The following is a 15,439-nucleotide window of genomic DNA, read 5'->3' as shown; positions in this document are numbered from 1 at the left end:
CCCAGACCGACCAGAGGAGGCGCTAGTGCAGCAACCAGGACACATGAATCCGGCTTCCCACCCGCAGACATGGCCGATTGTGCCTGTATGGACGGCCCGACCAAGCCGGAGGCAACACGGGGGCTCGAACCTGCGACCCTCGTGTTGCTAGGCAGGGACTCTACCGCTGCACTACCCGGCCCGGGTGCCTTCAATCCATACACATTTTATGAAATCAGATCATGAATAACAGGTAACAACACAGTCAAGTCAATAAAGGGATTGTGGACATGGATGTTGATAGAGCACATTTATGACCTATCCTTCCTGAAGAGGGCACTCCGCTCTCTATGCGCCAATAAAACATTGGTTATAGCATCTTCACAACAGAGATGTATTTCTCCTTATACGACTGTGTCACACCCCCCCCGCTCTCCATGCTGCATGAATCCCTATATCTCTGCTCAGGAGGAAAGTCACAGCAAGATTAAGGGCTTGGATGACAAGGGAGGCCATCAGGAGACATGAATCTCTAACGCTTTTATTGCTGTGGTCAAGACTCGAAAGGTTAGCAAGAAGTCAGCTTTGACACATGCAGTAAAAACACACACACCCAATGGCCTTTTCATGGGGAATAATGCCCAGCGGGCGCGTTTGTTTCTCTTCCCGGCCAAGTTAAAAGCACTTCCTGTTTGACAGAATGAGAGAGGTTTTTGGTTTCTACTACAAAAAAGACTTTATGGACCAACGGCTCCTTTAAAGTTGTGTTTGGGGCTGTTTTCCCCACGGGGTTTTCCTCAACTTCTGTTTGCTTTTTGACGTTGCCATCTGTGCTGGCCGATGACTGTTTTAAGAGGAGCTCCGGAGGATATGAACGGGCCATTTTGTTCTGTGAGCCGCAGATCAGAGCTGCAGGGACGATGATGCACGGCCCGTTGTCAAAGGGAGACGCCGTCAGGAATGTCTCCTCATCGGGGATATGTGGGCATATCTGACTGATAGCTTAGATAGACAAAGGCGACTGAATCATATCAGGACATCTGCAATTTCTGCAAAAGGAATGGCACCGAAGAAGAAAATACTCTTGGCAGAAATCAAACTATATAGATAAAGAGGCATGTCGGGCTCCATTCCCTCTCGTCAACTTGTCTATCATTTGTTACGTTTGGCAGAATAGACTGCCTAATGGCTGTCTAATACCTTCTGAGATACTGGAGGCATGTCTCCTTTCCAGAAGACTGAAAGAAATAAGTTTTTTCAAGCGCAGAATTTACACATTTTTGATATACATGAGTGACAGCTTGTACCGCACCTATAAATCAGTAAAGTATTCAGTGACACCTTTCATGCCAAAGCCTGGGTGAACACTTGATTCTGATTGTTTCTGAGCTATCCAGATCTGATTGTTTCTGAGCTATCAAGATCTGATTGTTTCTGAGCTATCAAGATCTGATTGTTTCTGAGCTATCGAGATGTAATGTAAATGCTCCCTTAAGCCATCAGCTGATGCACTCGTCATCTAAAAATGGGTGGATCTTGCACTTGGACTTGATTAGGTATTCACTAAGGCAATGCGTCATTTTCAACAAAACACACGCTCTTACCGATGCAGTAGCAGAGGATGATTGACAGCACGACAGCGACGCCCACTGCGATCAGGGCAGTGCATTTCCAGGAGCAGTGTTTGGGAGACTTCTTGAACTTGAAGGCCCCTCTGGACAGGCTGTTTCTGGGCAGAGGGCGTGCCGGTGTGGAGTAAACCGTCCCTGTTGCCATCGTGTAACCTGGGGACGCCGCACCAAAGAAAGGCGTCGTTCCTGTGCCCGTTTTAAAAAGGAAGTGTCTGTGGAAACAAAACACAAATCCACCACAAGAATTAGAGGAAAAAACTAGGGCTGTCAATCGATTAAAATAAATATCGCATGATTTCCATAGTTAACTCACGATTAATCGCAAATTAATCGCATTTTTTTAATCTGTTCTAAATCTACCTTAAACCAAGGTAGGCTACCTTAAACCTGAGAGCTTTGTGCAAAGATGCACTGTTGTATTAATATGGGTAGCTATTATTATTAGTATGGGTAAGTATTTGGCCATTGGTAATATTGTTATTATTGCTACTAGTTACTGGGAATACACATCTCTCAGGCTGCACTGTGTGAAGTTAATTGGTGCTATCCTCTACATCTCTCCAGCCACAGACAGCTGCGTGCATGCTCTCTCCCCCCTCTCTTTCTCTCTCTGTATCTCTCTCTCGCGTTCCTGTTCTCCGTCGGTCCCTCTCTCACTGCCTGTCTGTCTGTCTGTCTCGCTTTCTCTGCCTCTCTCTCTCCCTCTCTGTCTCCCCCCCCCCCCCCCCCGTTCTCCGTCTGTCTGTCTCTCACTCTCTCTGCCACGGTGAGACGAGACAGACGGGGAGAGCTGACGCGCTCCCTCTCTCTCTCTCTCTCTCACCCAAAATGCAGGACATCTTTCTCAATTTGAAGCTTAACTTGCCAATATACCCATTTTATTCCTCCTTTTCTGATCACGGAGATTTGTTTCTGCTTGATATCAACGTTAATGCTTCCTGATTTCCAAAACTACGGCGTGGACCAAGGCTCAAACATCACAGAACGTGCATGCGTTAATCGCGCGTAAAAAAAATTAGTGGGGTTAATAGGAACGATAGTTAACGCGCGATTAACGCGTTAACGCTGACAGCCCTAGAAAAAACACAAACTGGTGTAAAATTAGTACTATTACATTTCCGTTTGCTCTTAACCCATTGATACCTGATGCAGCATTTGCGTGTATATCCCTCATTTGTGTGTGTATCCCTTTAAGACCGCGTATATATATATATGTATATAAACTATTGATAACAATGATTGCAGGGTGGTTAGAGAGAACATCCCAAGACAGGCTCGATCTAATTATTGTAAACATTTTCCTGAGCAAGAAAATTAACCCAATTTGCTCCTGACCCCGCTAGTTAAATGCATCTACACATGCGTTCCCTTGGAAGATGACTGACCTCCTCTATAATAATGTACTATGTATGTAACCTTTAACATGTTTGTAATGTCTTGACTGCTCTATACCCCCCCCTTTTTTATTTAATTTGATTTGATTGAATTCTGTCTCATGTTTTTTGTATTGTGTTGTGTCTTGGTATACGTTATAATGTCTTGTCTCTTTAAATAAAATTAAAAATATATATTGGTAAAAAAAAGGGTCCATATGTGTGTCTCAAAGGGTTATGCGCAGTGGTGGAAATGGGGGAACACGGGGCAACAGCGTTCCCAGAGAAGAAGTCGAGAGGGAACGGGGTAACGCCGGCTGACATGACCATCTTTCAGAGGCTGTAGCAGGCTCATTTTTAAAGCTAGGGTGATATCCTCTGACACTAGGAGACATAAGGCATCCATTGGTACCAAACATGTCATGCTAGCTTGCCAGGAAGTTTAACACTCCAAAGTTAGACAAAATTCTGGCGAGGGAAACACTGGCATGGCCATTTTCAAAAGCTCTGTTCTCCGTTAAAATGTTTGTGCCGGCCACAGCTATGCCGCTTTACGTGCGATTGGGCTGAGACTTTCAGGCGGTGTAAAGAGCACCCGTGCGGGTGACCTGACAGAGCCAGATTTTTTAATTAGGTGATTGCCATAATTACCTAATGATGTGATGTCATCAGTGATCACTTGAGCAATTGAGACAACTGATGATGGCATAGTGACATCACTGATGATGTCATTAGTGATCACTTGAGCAATTGGGACAACTGATGATGTCATAGTGACATCACTGATGATGTAATCAGTGATGTCATACCATCACTGATGATGTCATCAGTGATGTCATACATAGGCATTGTGACATCACTGATGATGTCATCAGTGACACACACACACACACAGACACACGAGAGAGACTGAGGCAGAGAGGAGAGGGAGGGAGAGGGGGAGAGAGACTGAGGGAGAGAGAGGAGAGGGAGAGGAAGAGAGAGGAGAGGGAGAAAGAGAGGGGGAGAGAGACTGAGGGAGAGAGAGGAGAGAGAGAGACTGAGGGAGAGGAAGAGAGAGGAGAGGGAGAAAGAGAGGGGGGAGAGACTGAGGGAGAGAGAGAGAGACTGAGGGAGAGGAAGAGAGAGGAGAGGGAGAAAGAGAGGGGGGAGAGACTGAGGGAGAGAGAGAGGGAGACATTGCGTGCGTGCCAATAGGGCAGGCGAGGCCGGGCGACGGTCGAGCTGCGTATGCGAGCTGCAGGGCCAGCTCGGCGAGCTCCAGGGCGGGCGAGGCCACGTAGCAGGCGAGCCTAGGAATCGAGCATGCATAGCGTGCGAGATGCCTAGTTGCATAATTCATAATTCATTGGCTATGATTGGAAAGCTGAAACTCTTGTGGATTCAATGAGCCCAATTATTACATTCATGTGTGATGATGTTAGTTCTCATAATAGCCATTTCATTGTAGTGAGACTATTTTTTTAAACTTGACCTCACAGTATAAAATCACCTACTGTGTGACCTCTAGGATAATCACAGTCTCATGAAACTTTACAACCACAAACTAAGTCGGGCATTCAGGAGATGTACAGTATGGCTTTCCTAGGTATACCCAAGTAGGGTTCCCCCAGTAAAAGCTGCCCATTTCCACCACCGATTATGCAAAGAAATGAATTCCTAATTCAACTGTTTTCAGCGTGGAAATTCAAGTAGCCAAATTCCTGAGATTTCACCAACATACTAATGAGTCCCATGTTGAAGACATATTGCAAGAGGAACAGGGCTTTCATGTGATATCCCCTATAATCCTGACATTGGAAGAGGTGAACAAAAAGCACCTCATAAAAACAATCATCTCCCACTTGCCCTTTTACAACTGGGCCTCTGCTAATAGCCCATTATACCTGGGGTAATTAAGAGGGTTTAATCAAATGCACTACGGAGTGATTGTCCTATTAACTTTTAAACCCCACGTGAAAAGCTCTTAAGTAAATGAATTAAGCCTTGTTGCCACTCTTGCCACTACTTAGAGATTAATACCCCAATGCCTTTAGGCCTCAGAATACGACCAGGGAAATTGGACAGATTGACCATGCATTGCAAATACTCTTCCAATCCAGAGCCCAAGAATTTAATTAGAAACCACTATATGTCCATCCTGGGGGGGAGGGGTAAGGGGGGGCACTGCCTCATCTTTGCCATGTTTCTTCTAAATTGCTACTATTTGTGACAGGGACTGGTGTTTTAGCTAGCAAGTAGGCCAAGGTAAAAAAAAATTTGAGAGAGAGATTATGAAAATGTAGATTGTAAGCTTTCAAATGATGTGTCATACATTGAAATCTGAAAATAGTTGAAGAAGGTAATGCTTATTTGAATGTTCGTCCTCCTAAAAGCAACATTCAGAGAAAATCACCCTGAAAGTTGGTGAACAAGCTTAGCTCGCTACAGTAACAAATTCTAAGTATTTTGTGATCCTAAAACTATTGTGTTATATTGAGTGCATTCTTCCACTTCAAAATTTAGGTAATATGTGTGTGTGTGTGTGTGTGTGTGTGTGTGTGTGTGTGTGTGTGTGTGTGTGTGTGCGTGTGTGCGCGCGCGTGCGTGCGTGTGTGTGTGTGTGTATGTGGGGGGGGGGAGGGGGTTTCATAAACAACATTTGATCTTGATTTGTGCGATTTAATTTTGTCGACCAACGACTCATCTGATAATTCCATTTTAAAAAGTGCCATAGATGCAGTTTTGAAATGGTGGATAAGTAATTTTGGAAAGAAAAGTCAGAAAAAGAGTTTATCACACTTACTATAGCTTTATGCTTAACAAATCACATAAAAGGTGTCATGTTTATGACAAGAGAAATGGCTCATTAAGCAGCCAATGTGCACACTTTATACCTCCGATAAGAGCACACCTCCCTTTAGTTGCTTCTCTCTCCGCTTCCTGCTCACATCTTTGATTTTCTGCTCAAAGTCTTAAACAGTGTTTTATACACAAGTCAATTAGTCTGAGTTTTATGCTTACTATATATATATATATATATATATATAATATATCCCAGGAGGAGTGGTTGCCATGGCAGCCGCTAATTCAAATACAGCAATAAACTGATCAAGCAGTATTTGGTGATGAATTATTTGTGTGGCGTCTGTGAAGTCTCTATGCCTGATTCTAAAGATCAATAAACCCTAATTGTGTGCATAATCCACAGTAAAATCTATAGGTTAAGGACTGCAAATCTACATATAGTGACATTTACATAGGGTTGGGTACCGAAACCTGGTACCACTATGGTACCGGTACCTTTAGAACCATTACTTACCGGTCCAAATTGCAACACAGATTTAGGCGCCTCAATTCGGTGGCATGCCCGAGCTGCCGAGTGAAATATCTGCCCTCCGGTGATCTGAAACCGGCGCTACACGCACCTTCACTAGTACCACTTGAAATATTATTTCAATTAAAAAAAATCCACTATAGATCTGCTTTAAATTTAAAAAAAAAGTATCGTTTCAGGCACCGTTTTTAGCACCGGTACCGTTTTAAGCGTATCGTTTTAGCACCGGTATCGGAAATATATGAAACTATACCCATCCCTACAGTACAAATCAGAGTTTCCCATACTTATCAGATAGTTGCGGTGAGTCACCCTGCCTTAACAAGCTGCCAATCCACCTACAACTATGTCAGTAGTTTGGAGAGTTGTGTTTTCGCATGATTGTCTATCTATGCTGTTTGCAGAGGCGTTTTCACCTTGACAAGGATAAAGCTGGAGGAGGCACCACTCCAAATACATGTTAAGTGAAGTGTAATCAATCTGATTAGTTTATAATAGAGTTTTACCCAAACAGGATTGTTGCGACGTGCTTTACAGAGGAGGACACAAATCAAAACCCTAAAATACAATATATTGCTTCTGCATTTCCGCAGCAGCACTGAGGCTTCAGCTACTTCCTATCTCCGGAGAACATGTCGACGGGCTAAAAACTCCTCTGATCAATTTGTGGCTGAGAGAACAAATGTCAGATTTGGATCGTCTAGCTCCTCTATGGGCTGATTGACATGTGCTGTCACGGAGACAGGGATTCCTTTGAAAGGTTACGGCGTGTCACGTTGGAATGACAACGCTGTGGCGTCTGGAACCTGGGGAAGGCAGATTACTCTATCTGGAACAATCTGGGCTGTATCTGCCGCAGACTGGAACATGCAGTGGAGAAGGAATTGAGGTCAAAACTTGCACAGCGTCGGATGCAGTAGACGGGTAGTCAGACAGACAGACAGACAGACAGACAAATAGACACCCCTATCTTGGGAGTTAAGTGTAAGAGGACGCAATCTGATGAGGTAGACAGAAATGGACGTGGGCGTGTGTGTGCACACGCGCGTGCATGTGTGTGTGTGTGCACACGCGCGTGCATGTGTGTGTGTGTGTGTATGTGTGCGTGCATGCGCGTGTGTTTGTGTGCAACTATGCTCTCTATGGCACGGAGGCAAATACATATTGCAAGTTGCACAGATGAGCTAGAGACTATCTCGCTCGGTCGAAGCTTCCGCGCTCTCATTTTTGCCAAGATGGGAGTACTGTATATGATGTTCTTATGGCAACCAATCCGAGGATAAATCTAGTCCATTCAAAGATGACTAAAAGCATACTGGTTGCAATTGTGGAACACTTGGCAATATTGAAAACTGGTTACAGAAGTTCTAATATTGTGAAATAACTATTGTTATTGTGCAAAAAATCCTAGGACAGAAATTATTCAGAATAAAACATATTTAAACAAATGACGAAATGCTGTTTATTTTTGCTGCTTGCCTGCTTTTGGTTGGATGAAACTGCATGAAACTCCTAACAATGCAAGAAAATCCAATAATTACATGATGGAAGACTGAAAGCTATGAAACCACACATGTACTGTAATTAATATTTAACATTTGGCACTCTGGGTGGTTTCAAACTCCAGTTCAGATATATCGCCCCCCAGAGAGCCCGTTTGATTTAGCACTTCACATTGCTCATCATCAGTATGTACGGTGGAATTGTAAGTTGTCAAAATGTTTTTGTACCAATGTCACCACCAAGACAAATTCCTGCACGGAACAATTATTGTACTCCGCGATTAAAGTCATTCTGAGGGTTTGGACGTTTTTCATGTCACTCCTTTCTCGGCAGCAGACTGAACGGGTCCAAAGATGAAGTGCTTTTGGACATGATGAACAAACAGAGGAGCGCTGTAAATGTCTGCGGCTATACACGCCCGGATGACCGACTGTAATTGATTACAGCCAGTGTGACGCAACAAAGCACATTGCTATGCTAATCCAGCCAGCGCTGTTGATAGCAACGTGCTGAGTGAGAGAGAGAGACATAGGAAGAGACAGGGGAGAGAGAGACAATCAAAGAGAGCGTGAGACCAAGACAGAGGCAATGAGAGAAAGTGGACAGACAGAGAGAAAACGATATAGAGAGAGGGAGAGAAAGTAGAGAGAGAGAGAGAGAGAGAGAGGGGCAGCAGTTGAATGGTGGTGGTGTGTGATGTGCAGTGTGCCTGTCTGTCCCATTGAGAAGGCTGTAACACAAAGGCAGCCTGCAGCGTGCTCTCTCAACGTTGCTTGTCATCAGGATGACATTTGAAAACATCCTGGCGGAGGACAAAAGACACTGGAGTGGGTGGATTTGTCTCTCTGGCTAAGCTCCAGCTGGAGGGGTGAAGGAGCAACACTAGAAACAATGCAAATCGGCGCCCTCGGAATATGTAATCTGCCTATTAGCCGCCGTTTAGTGTTAGCATTAGCATTTCAAGGTGAGCACAAGGAATAATAAGGCCTCTTTAATCCACCGCCGCCGCGCAAGACTGCAGATGTGGCAGGCGTCGCGGTGACTCTTTACCACCTTCACACTCTCTCTCTCTCTCTCTCTCTCTCTCTGTGGATGCTCCTCTCCCCCGTATCACCACCTGCCCTCTCACCAGAGGGACTGCTAGCAGATGCTAGCACCTCGTCGGTGTGCGATGCTATTTCAGTAGCGGTGTTGCTTCTCGTGCCCACGGCACGGAAATCAGTGTAGGTGCCATCTTGAGACTGTTTGCACTACGAATTTTTCTATTGAAGGAGTTTGATTAGGTTTGGCTTATGAAGTGCTCAGCTTTTATGCATGATCGATTCAAGATGGTCTTTTGGTGTCCAACCTCCAGGCCATTAATGGCCACTGTATTCATGACAATGATGCTGGGGACATTTACACCAGCCACTGCTAGCTCAATGGTGATGATGAGTTTAAGCTGCAGGCAGTTCATGAAAGACTTTACTTTGCTGTTCTCAACACAGTTGTCAGCTACTGTAGGCTCGTCTGGGTAGTGTACAGGACGGTAAAGCAGTCGCCTGTAGCACTCCGGAGACCCGGGTTCAATTTCCGGTAGCGGTACTTCTGGCTTGGTCAGAGTTAGTTCCTACAGAGTGCGGGTGGGAACAGACTGCGGGTGGGAAGCCAGTGGGGTATGAGTCCTGCTTGCAGCACTAGCGCCTCCTCTGGTCGGCCTGTTCTGGGCGGAGGGGAACTGGGGGGAATAGCATGAGTCTCCACCCATGCTACGTCCTGCCCGTGAAACTCCTCACTGTCAGGTGAAAAGAAGCGGCTGGCGACTGCACAAAGTGCACATGTATCGGAGGAGGCCTCCGCTACTCTATGGCTGTCCCCAGATTGGCAGAGGGGATGGAGCAACAACTTTACATACAGAAGTACATTTGGGGAGAGAATGGGAGAAAAATTCAGGGTGTGTGTGTGTGTGTGTGTGTGTGTGTGTGTGTGTGTGTGTGTGTGTGTGTGTGTGTGTGTGTGTGTGTGTGTGTGCGTGCGTGCGTGTGTGTGGGGTGTGGGGGGCTGGTGATGGGGGGTTCTTGATAAAAAACAACAACAACACAGGTGTCAGCTCAGTCTTTCCAGGGAGAACCCTCTCTGAAGTACTGGACACACTGTTTGATTGGCAGATGATTTCTGGGGAAGCTTATTACTTATTACTCAAGATGGACACAACAAACAAAACAAAACAAAGAAGAAGAAAAAATATATAATTGAGGATTATCACTTGAAATGCTTCTACTCCAAAAGGCCAGTTAGTTGCTAAAATAGCGGTGGCTTGACGCAAGATAATTTGATTTCATGTGTGTCAACGTCCAACATCCCACCCTATCACACCCACGCACGCACACACACACACACGCACGCACACACACACACACCCACGCACGCACGCACGCACGCACGCACACACAAAGAAAACCGGAGAGGTGAAACAAAATCCTATTGGGAATTCTCTGGGCTATTCTTTGGCGCCCCTGAGAACAGTTCCTAACACGTTTTCCGTCAGGAAAATGGACTGTCAGTGGGACGCCGTACCACATGATGATTTTAGAGCCCGGGCATAATTTCATTTCAGCCAAAGACTCCCTTGACACATGAATCCAATGAGGATTGACAGCACATTTATAACAGCAACGTGTGGCGGCGCCGGGCCTTCAAAAGAGTCATTTAGAAATGTCATAACGACTGTTCTAGCTCAATCTCATTTGATCTATGAGAAAATGCTGAAGTTGGTTCCAGGGCGTGTAAGAGTCGACGCCTACCTGTATCTTCTCCAGCAGAGCACTTATATACCCTATAGTGCATGCATGCTACAGCCATTAGAAATCAATGCCACACATATAGTCCATATTAAATAAAGGACTGAGGTAGTGCTCAAGAATAATTACTTCACAAGTGCATTGGGCTGTTTTAATCTCATGAGACATGGCAATTCGCATAATAATGGGATTCAATGGAACATTATATGAAGCTAATTGAAAATATCACTATTTCTATGGAGTCAGATGGTAAAGAGGGGAACCAGAGGGGTTTATTAAAACACTCCAGACACTTTAAAGATCTGAATTACTTGAGCACTTGAGAATAACACCGGAGCAGTAACAGAGCTCAGTGGCCAACTAATTGAGCCCTTTGAATGGAGTGGTCTTAGCATAAATAAATAAAAATGAAGTCCAATAATAAGTTCAGAATATATCTTCAGTGAAAAACCTGCATTTTTCATTTAGAGAAGTGATTACCGGTAGTTTCAGAAGATGACTCCAGCTTCCAAGGCTGTCATGATTTTATTAATTGATGTATGAATTAAATTAGTAATGTAGTTCTGAGAAACATAATTTGTGTTTATTTCAACAGTTATTCAAGAGCTGTATGTTTCTATTTGTTTATGTTAGAGTAAATATTTTATCCTCTGTCACAAAGAACAGCTGGGTCCTAAATACTTTTTCATCTGAACCGAAAAGGAAAGAAACAGATGCACATATGTTTAGAAACACACCTCAGTTCCAGTCCTTTTTAACCTCCAGCTGTAAAAGAGTCTAAAACAAACCTTGTGTCTTGATGCTGATGCCGCAGGATACTAAAATCAGTGACTTTATTCACTCTCACCATATAATAATAATAATAATAAGCACAACAGTTACAGAGTGCAGTCGAGAGAACATTGAAAGCTACTGGCTTTGAAAGCTTGTTGGTATTGAGTAAAATTAGCACACTCGTGCGTTGAGGACCAGCCTTTTATGGCTGTAAAACACATAATTGATTACGGTTAATTACTGTAAAAGTGGCTAATGACATCGACAGTGTGATGCATTTTCTAAAAGGCCCAGTCAGGGAAAACATACAAGGCAGCAAATATGACATTATCAGATTGTGAGTAAAGGCTTTTGCACACCAAGTCCGTATTTTTGTCCGAAATTGACGCACGAAAAAAAAAAAGAATACGATCTCATTTGTGTCAATCATCATTGACACACCGAGTCCGACAATTACGTCCGTCATTTAAGTTTTCGGACGAGGTTCGATTTTCTGCGTTTTTCGCATCAGTCAATAGATTTTTGCGAGCTGGTACCGTCTGTTTTCAGATGACGGATTAAAAAACACGCATACGAAAACAATCGGACTGTGTGTGCAAAGACCTTTACACTTACGTGTTAGGCAGTCAAATGACACTTAGAATTAGATGTGCCTTATCGAGAGCAAAGAGTGAAACTGTAGACAAAACTTGGATTGCTAGATACAGTACAGACCCATATAAGGACTAGGGCTGGGCAATATAATCGATACGGCAATATATCACAATATTTTATTTCCCGATACTGTATCGATACTTGGACGCCATGTATCGCGATATTATTATTATTATTTTTTCCAGGCCATGCCATGCCAGGCCTCTGCATCTGGTGATTCCCACCCCTAATCGATACTGTATTGATATTTCCCATATCGATGCGTTCAGTAACACTCGACACTCAGTAGTTTTGACTAAATTTGTCCACTAACTTATCAGTATAAAGTGATGTACATATTATTACACTACCTGGGTGGTACACAGTGTGTTGTATCTTTAGCTCTATTATTTAATTTTGAGTAAATTCTGTAGGATATCGCAATATATCGCAATATGTATCGCATCGCAATATATCGTGATACAATCGTATCGTGACCCAAGTATCGTGATACGTATCGTATCGTGAGATCCTTGCCAATGCCCAGCCCTAATAAGGACTAGGCTGGCCCAAACCCCTCCTGAAGGCATGTTTACATCAGCCTTGTAGTTTACCTGACACCTGCAGTTACACCTGCAGTTACATGGTGAACCGGGCCTTCCCTTTGGCCCGGGCGGTTTGCAGCGGCCTCCCGTTCCCTCCCACCGACAAGCACTTGATTCAGAGTCGGGCGTGGTGATAGTGATTTATGCCTTGGCCGATGATAGGTGTGCACATATTGTTTTGTCGATAGCACTAAGACAGCCCAAGGTCGCCGCGCGGTTGGTATTCAATCACCGCATCGTCCCCCCATAACGGGAAAGAGTCGCTACATATCCCGATTGATTCAGTCAGATCATTAAGGAGGTTGTTCCAAAAAAAATCCAAAGTTTAGAATCATCTAAGCCTTGGAAATGGTCGCTACTCACCGGCAGCAAAATATCAGGCTGGAATGCAATCATGTACTCAAGGCCATTTGTGAGTCAGAGCGCAATGTAGCACACCTCATTAGCCCGGGATATTTTGAAGCCACTGATGAAGAGAGATGTAATGTTAACTGATGTTTCAGGAGGAACGCCTGGCAGAGGCTCTCTGTACCTTGCACAGCAAATCTTGATATAAAACATAATCCACTTACAAAGTTGCTTGTTAAGTTATAGCCACTCTGGCAAGATCCCGGACATTCACATCATTTAGCCGTACACTCTGCTTCAGAGCGGATGGAATTTGAGGTGCATAGAAAAATGCCAAACAGCTCCCTCGAAAAGATGGTTGGAGACGCGATGCTTCTTGATTTCCCGTAACAAATCAAACGCTGCTATATTAACCCTTGACAGGCTGGTGGATTTGGGGGGGTCTAAGATGAGGCAAACACGCCTTCATCTGAAATGGGTAAATATAGCTTAATATAACCGTTCCTTACATGATTTAGAAAATATTATCTCTGGTTTGTGCAGAAATAAGTGGATCTAGGAAACATTTTGGAAGGACACTTTGACAGCTGCAATCTTTCAATTCTCAAATTTTAAACTAGCTGTCGAAGGCAGCGGCTTGGCCTTTCTCAAGGCAATTATTCAGTTACTTTACATCCCCTTCCTTTTTGTGTCAATGGAAACGGCTTCCTGATAACACCTGGAGCTGAAATTCCCAGGTCATGTTTAAAGTGCCCATTCCTCAGCACATTACTGAGCATTACTGACTCACCTGCTCTCCAGGGCCACATTGCTGCCCAGGACCCAGCTGTCCTGCAGCTGGACACATTCCGCCGTGCTCTGCAACTCGGCCGCCAGGCCGGCTGTGGGCGGCGGGCTCGGGCTTCTCTGATTGGCCAGTGAGCTGCGGCTCAGGGACGTGATGGATGGATGCTGCCTATGTGGGGGAGGAGCCGGTGGAAGAGGGGGTGGGCTTTGCTGACTGGACAGGTGGTCCCCTGATATATAGGAGAGAGAGAGAGAGAGAGAGAGAGAGAGAGAGTTTAAATACATTTGTAAACCAATCTTGCAGTGTTTACACAGTTCTGACTTATTTGTATTTAGAATTTCTAACTGAAAATGTTCTATTTCCATTCTGTTACCTTTACTTACCTGTATATATTTCCTTCGTCAGTCATTTAAGCACAAACTATTCTCTTTGTACCTTTTAAGTTAATTGTACCTAGTCTAATGTATATTATACTGTATTTGATTACAATGTTGCACAGCTGGTTGCACACGTATTTATTATATCTTTAATTGAATGCACATGTTTAAATTAACTTGATCTACGCTTATGTATATTATTTGACTGCAATGTTACACAGCTGTTAATACACACTTCTTTATTCTACTAGATTGTTAATTGTATGCACTTTTGTATGCACTCATTCCAATAAAGCACATTTGAATTGACTTGGGAGAGAGAGAGAGAGAGAGAGAGAGAGGAGGGGGGGGGGGGGGGGTTGGGGGGGAGTTTAAATATACAGTGACAAGAAAAAATGCGATATTTTTTTTCTGACGATTAAAATGGCGCCCTTGGTCAAGACGCCACTGGATTGTTACGAGACAGCAGATGGAGATCTGTCGTGCATGCAGGATATGAAAACACACTGTCGGCCTATAGCCAACAGCCTATAGCCACCTAACAGACCCAGAAAAGTAAATACAACCCAGAGCAAGACATTAAAATGGGATGCAAGGGTTGCAAAAAAAAAGAGTGGAAATAAGAGCCATTTTTATGGCGACACACATAATTGTCACAAAACGCCACGCGGCTGACAGTCGGGTTCTCTTAAACAGAAGGTCACTTAGAGAGGCAGCTGTTCTTTTATGAGCGCTTAACGCGATGTTTCACGTTTGATTACAGCCAGAGAAGACTCTCAAATAACTAATGACCAGAACATCCATTAGAGCTCTGGGAGAACAGGTTTTCCAATTTCACACAAAGCTGTGTAATTGGCCCCCAGAATGGCATGTGGTGATTATCTATCCATCTTCCCTGTTTAAAAGGTAAAAAACCCACACTGCTGACGATTCCGATTTGCTCCACTGAGCCCCAAATGGGTGCCGTCTCTCTTGCCTCACCGAGGCCTGCAGAAGATGGAGCGAAGCTGGACGTTGTGTCTTTAAGCGCTGTTGTTATTTTTGCATTGACAGCATGAATTTTTATGAAGCCTGAAGGGGTTAAATTTAGAGCATGTTGGAGGTCGGTCGGGCCTCTGGCGTATGATTTAAAGTTTGCTGAATCAAACAACGGCAAAGACCTTGAAACCTTCTGGCCGAGGATCAGGATCTGAGCTGTGCTATGACTGAACACCAGAACAATTGTATTTGAAATGACACCGGGCGTTGTTTCGAAAAGACATTTCAGTGCCTATATGCAAATGTGTCCTTGTCTATATGTGCATTTGCTTTTTGCTTCTACACAAAGCTAGCC

General features: G+C 44.2%; 1 protein-coding gene across 1 annotated transcript in view; it reads right to left on the bottom strand.

Annotated features, from left to right (window-relative positions):
- The window catches only part of LOC310789869 (teneurin-3), a 174,680-nt gene that overhangs the window by 81,604 nt on the left and 77,637 nt on the right, over positions 1 to 15,439 (bottom strand). The window contains exons 2-3 of the mRNA XM_083651572.1: positions 13,733 to 13,958; positions 1,584 to 1,822 (exon numbers count right to left, since the gene is read on the bottom strand). Coding sequence (XP_083507698.1) covers positions 1,584 to 1,822; positions 13,733 to 13,958 — 465 coding nt within the window. The remainder of the gene's footprint in view (positions 1 to 1,583; positions 1,823 to 13,732; positions 13,959 to 15,439) is intronic.

Source organism: Poromitra crassiceps, assembly GCF_964638095.1.
Source record: "Poromitra crassiceps genome assembly, chromosome: 15".
Taxonomy (NCBI): Eukaryota; Metazoa; Chordata; class Actinopteri; order Beryciformes; family Melamphaidae; genus Poromitra; species Poromitra crassiceps.
This window is presented reverse-complemented; position numbering and strand designations above follow the sequence as displayed.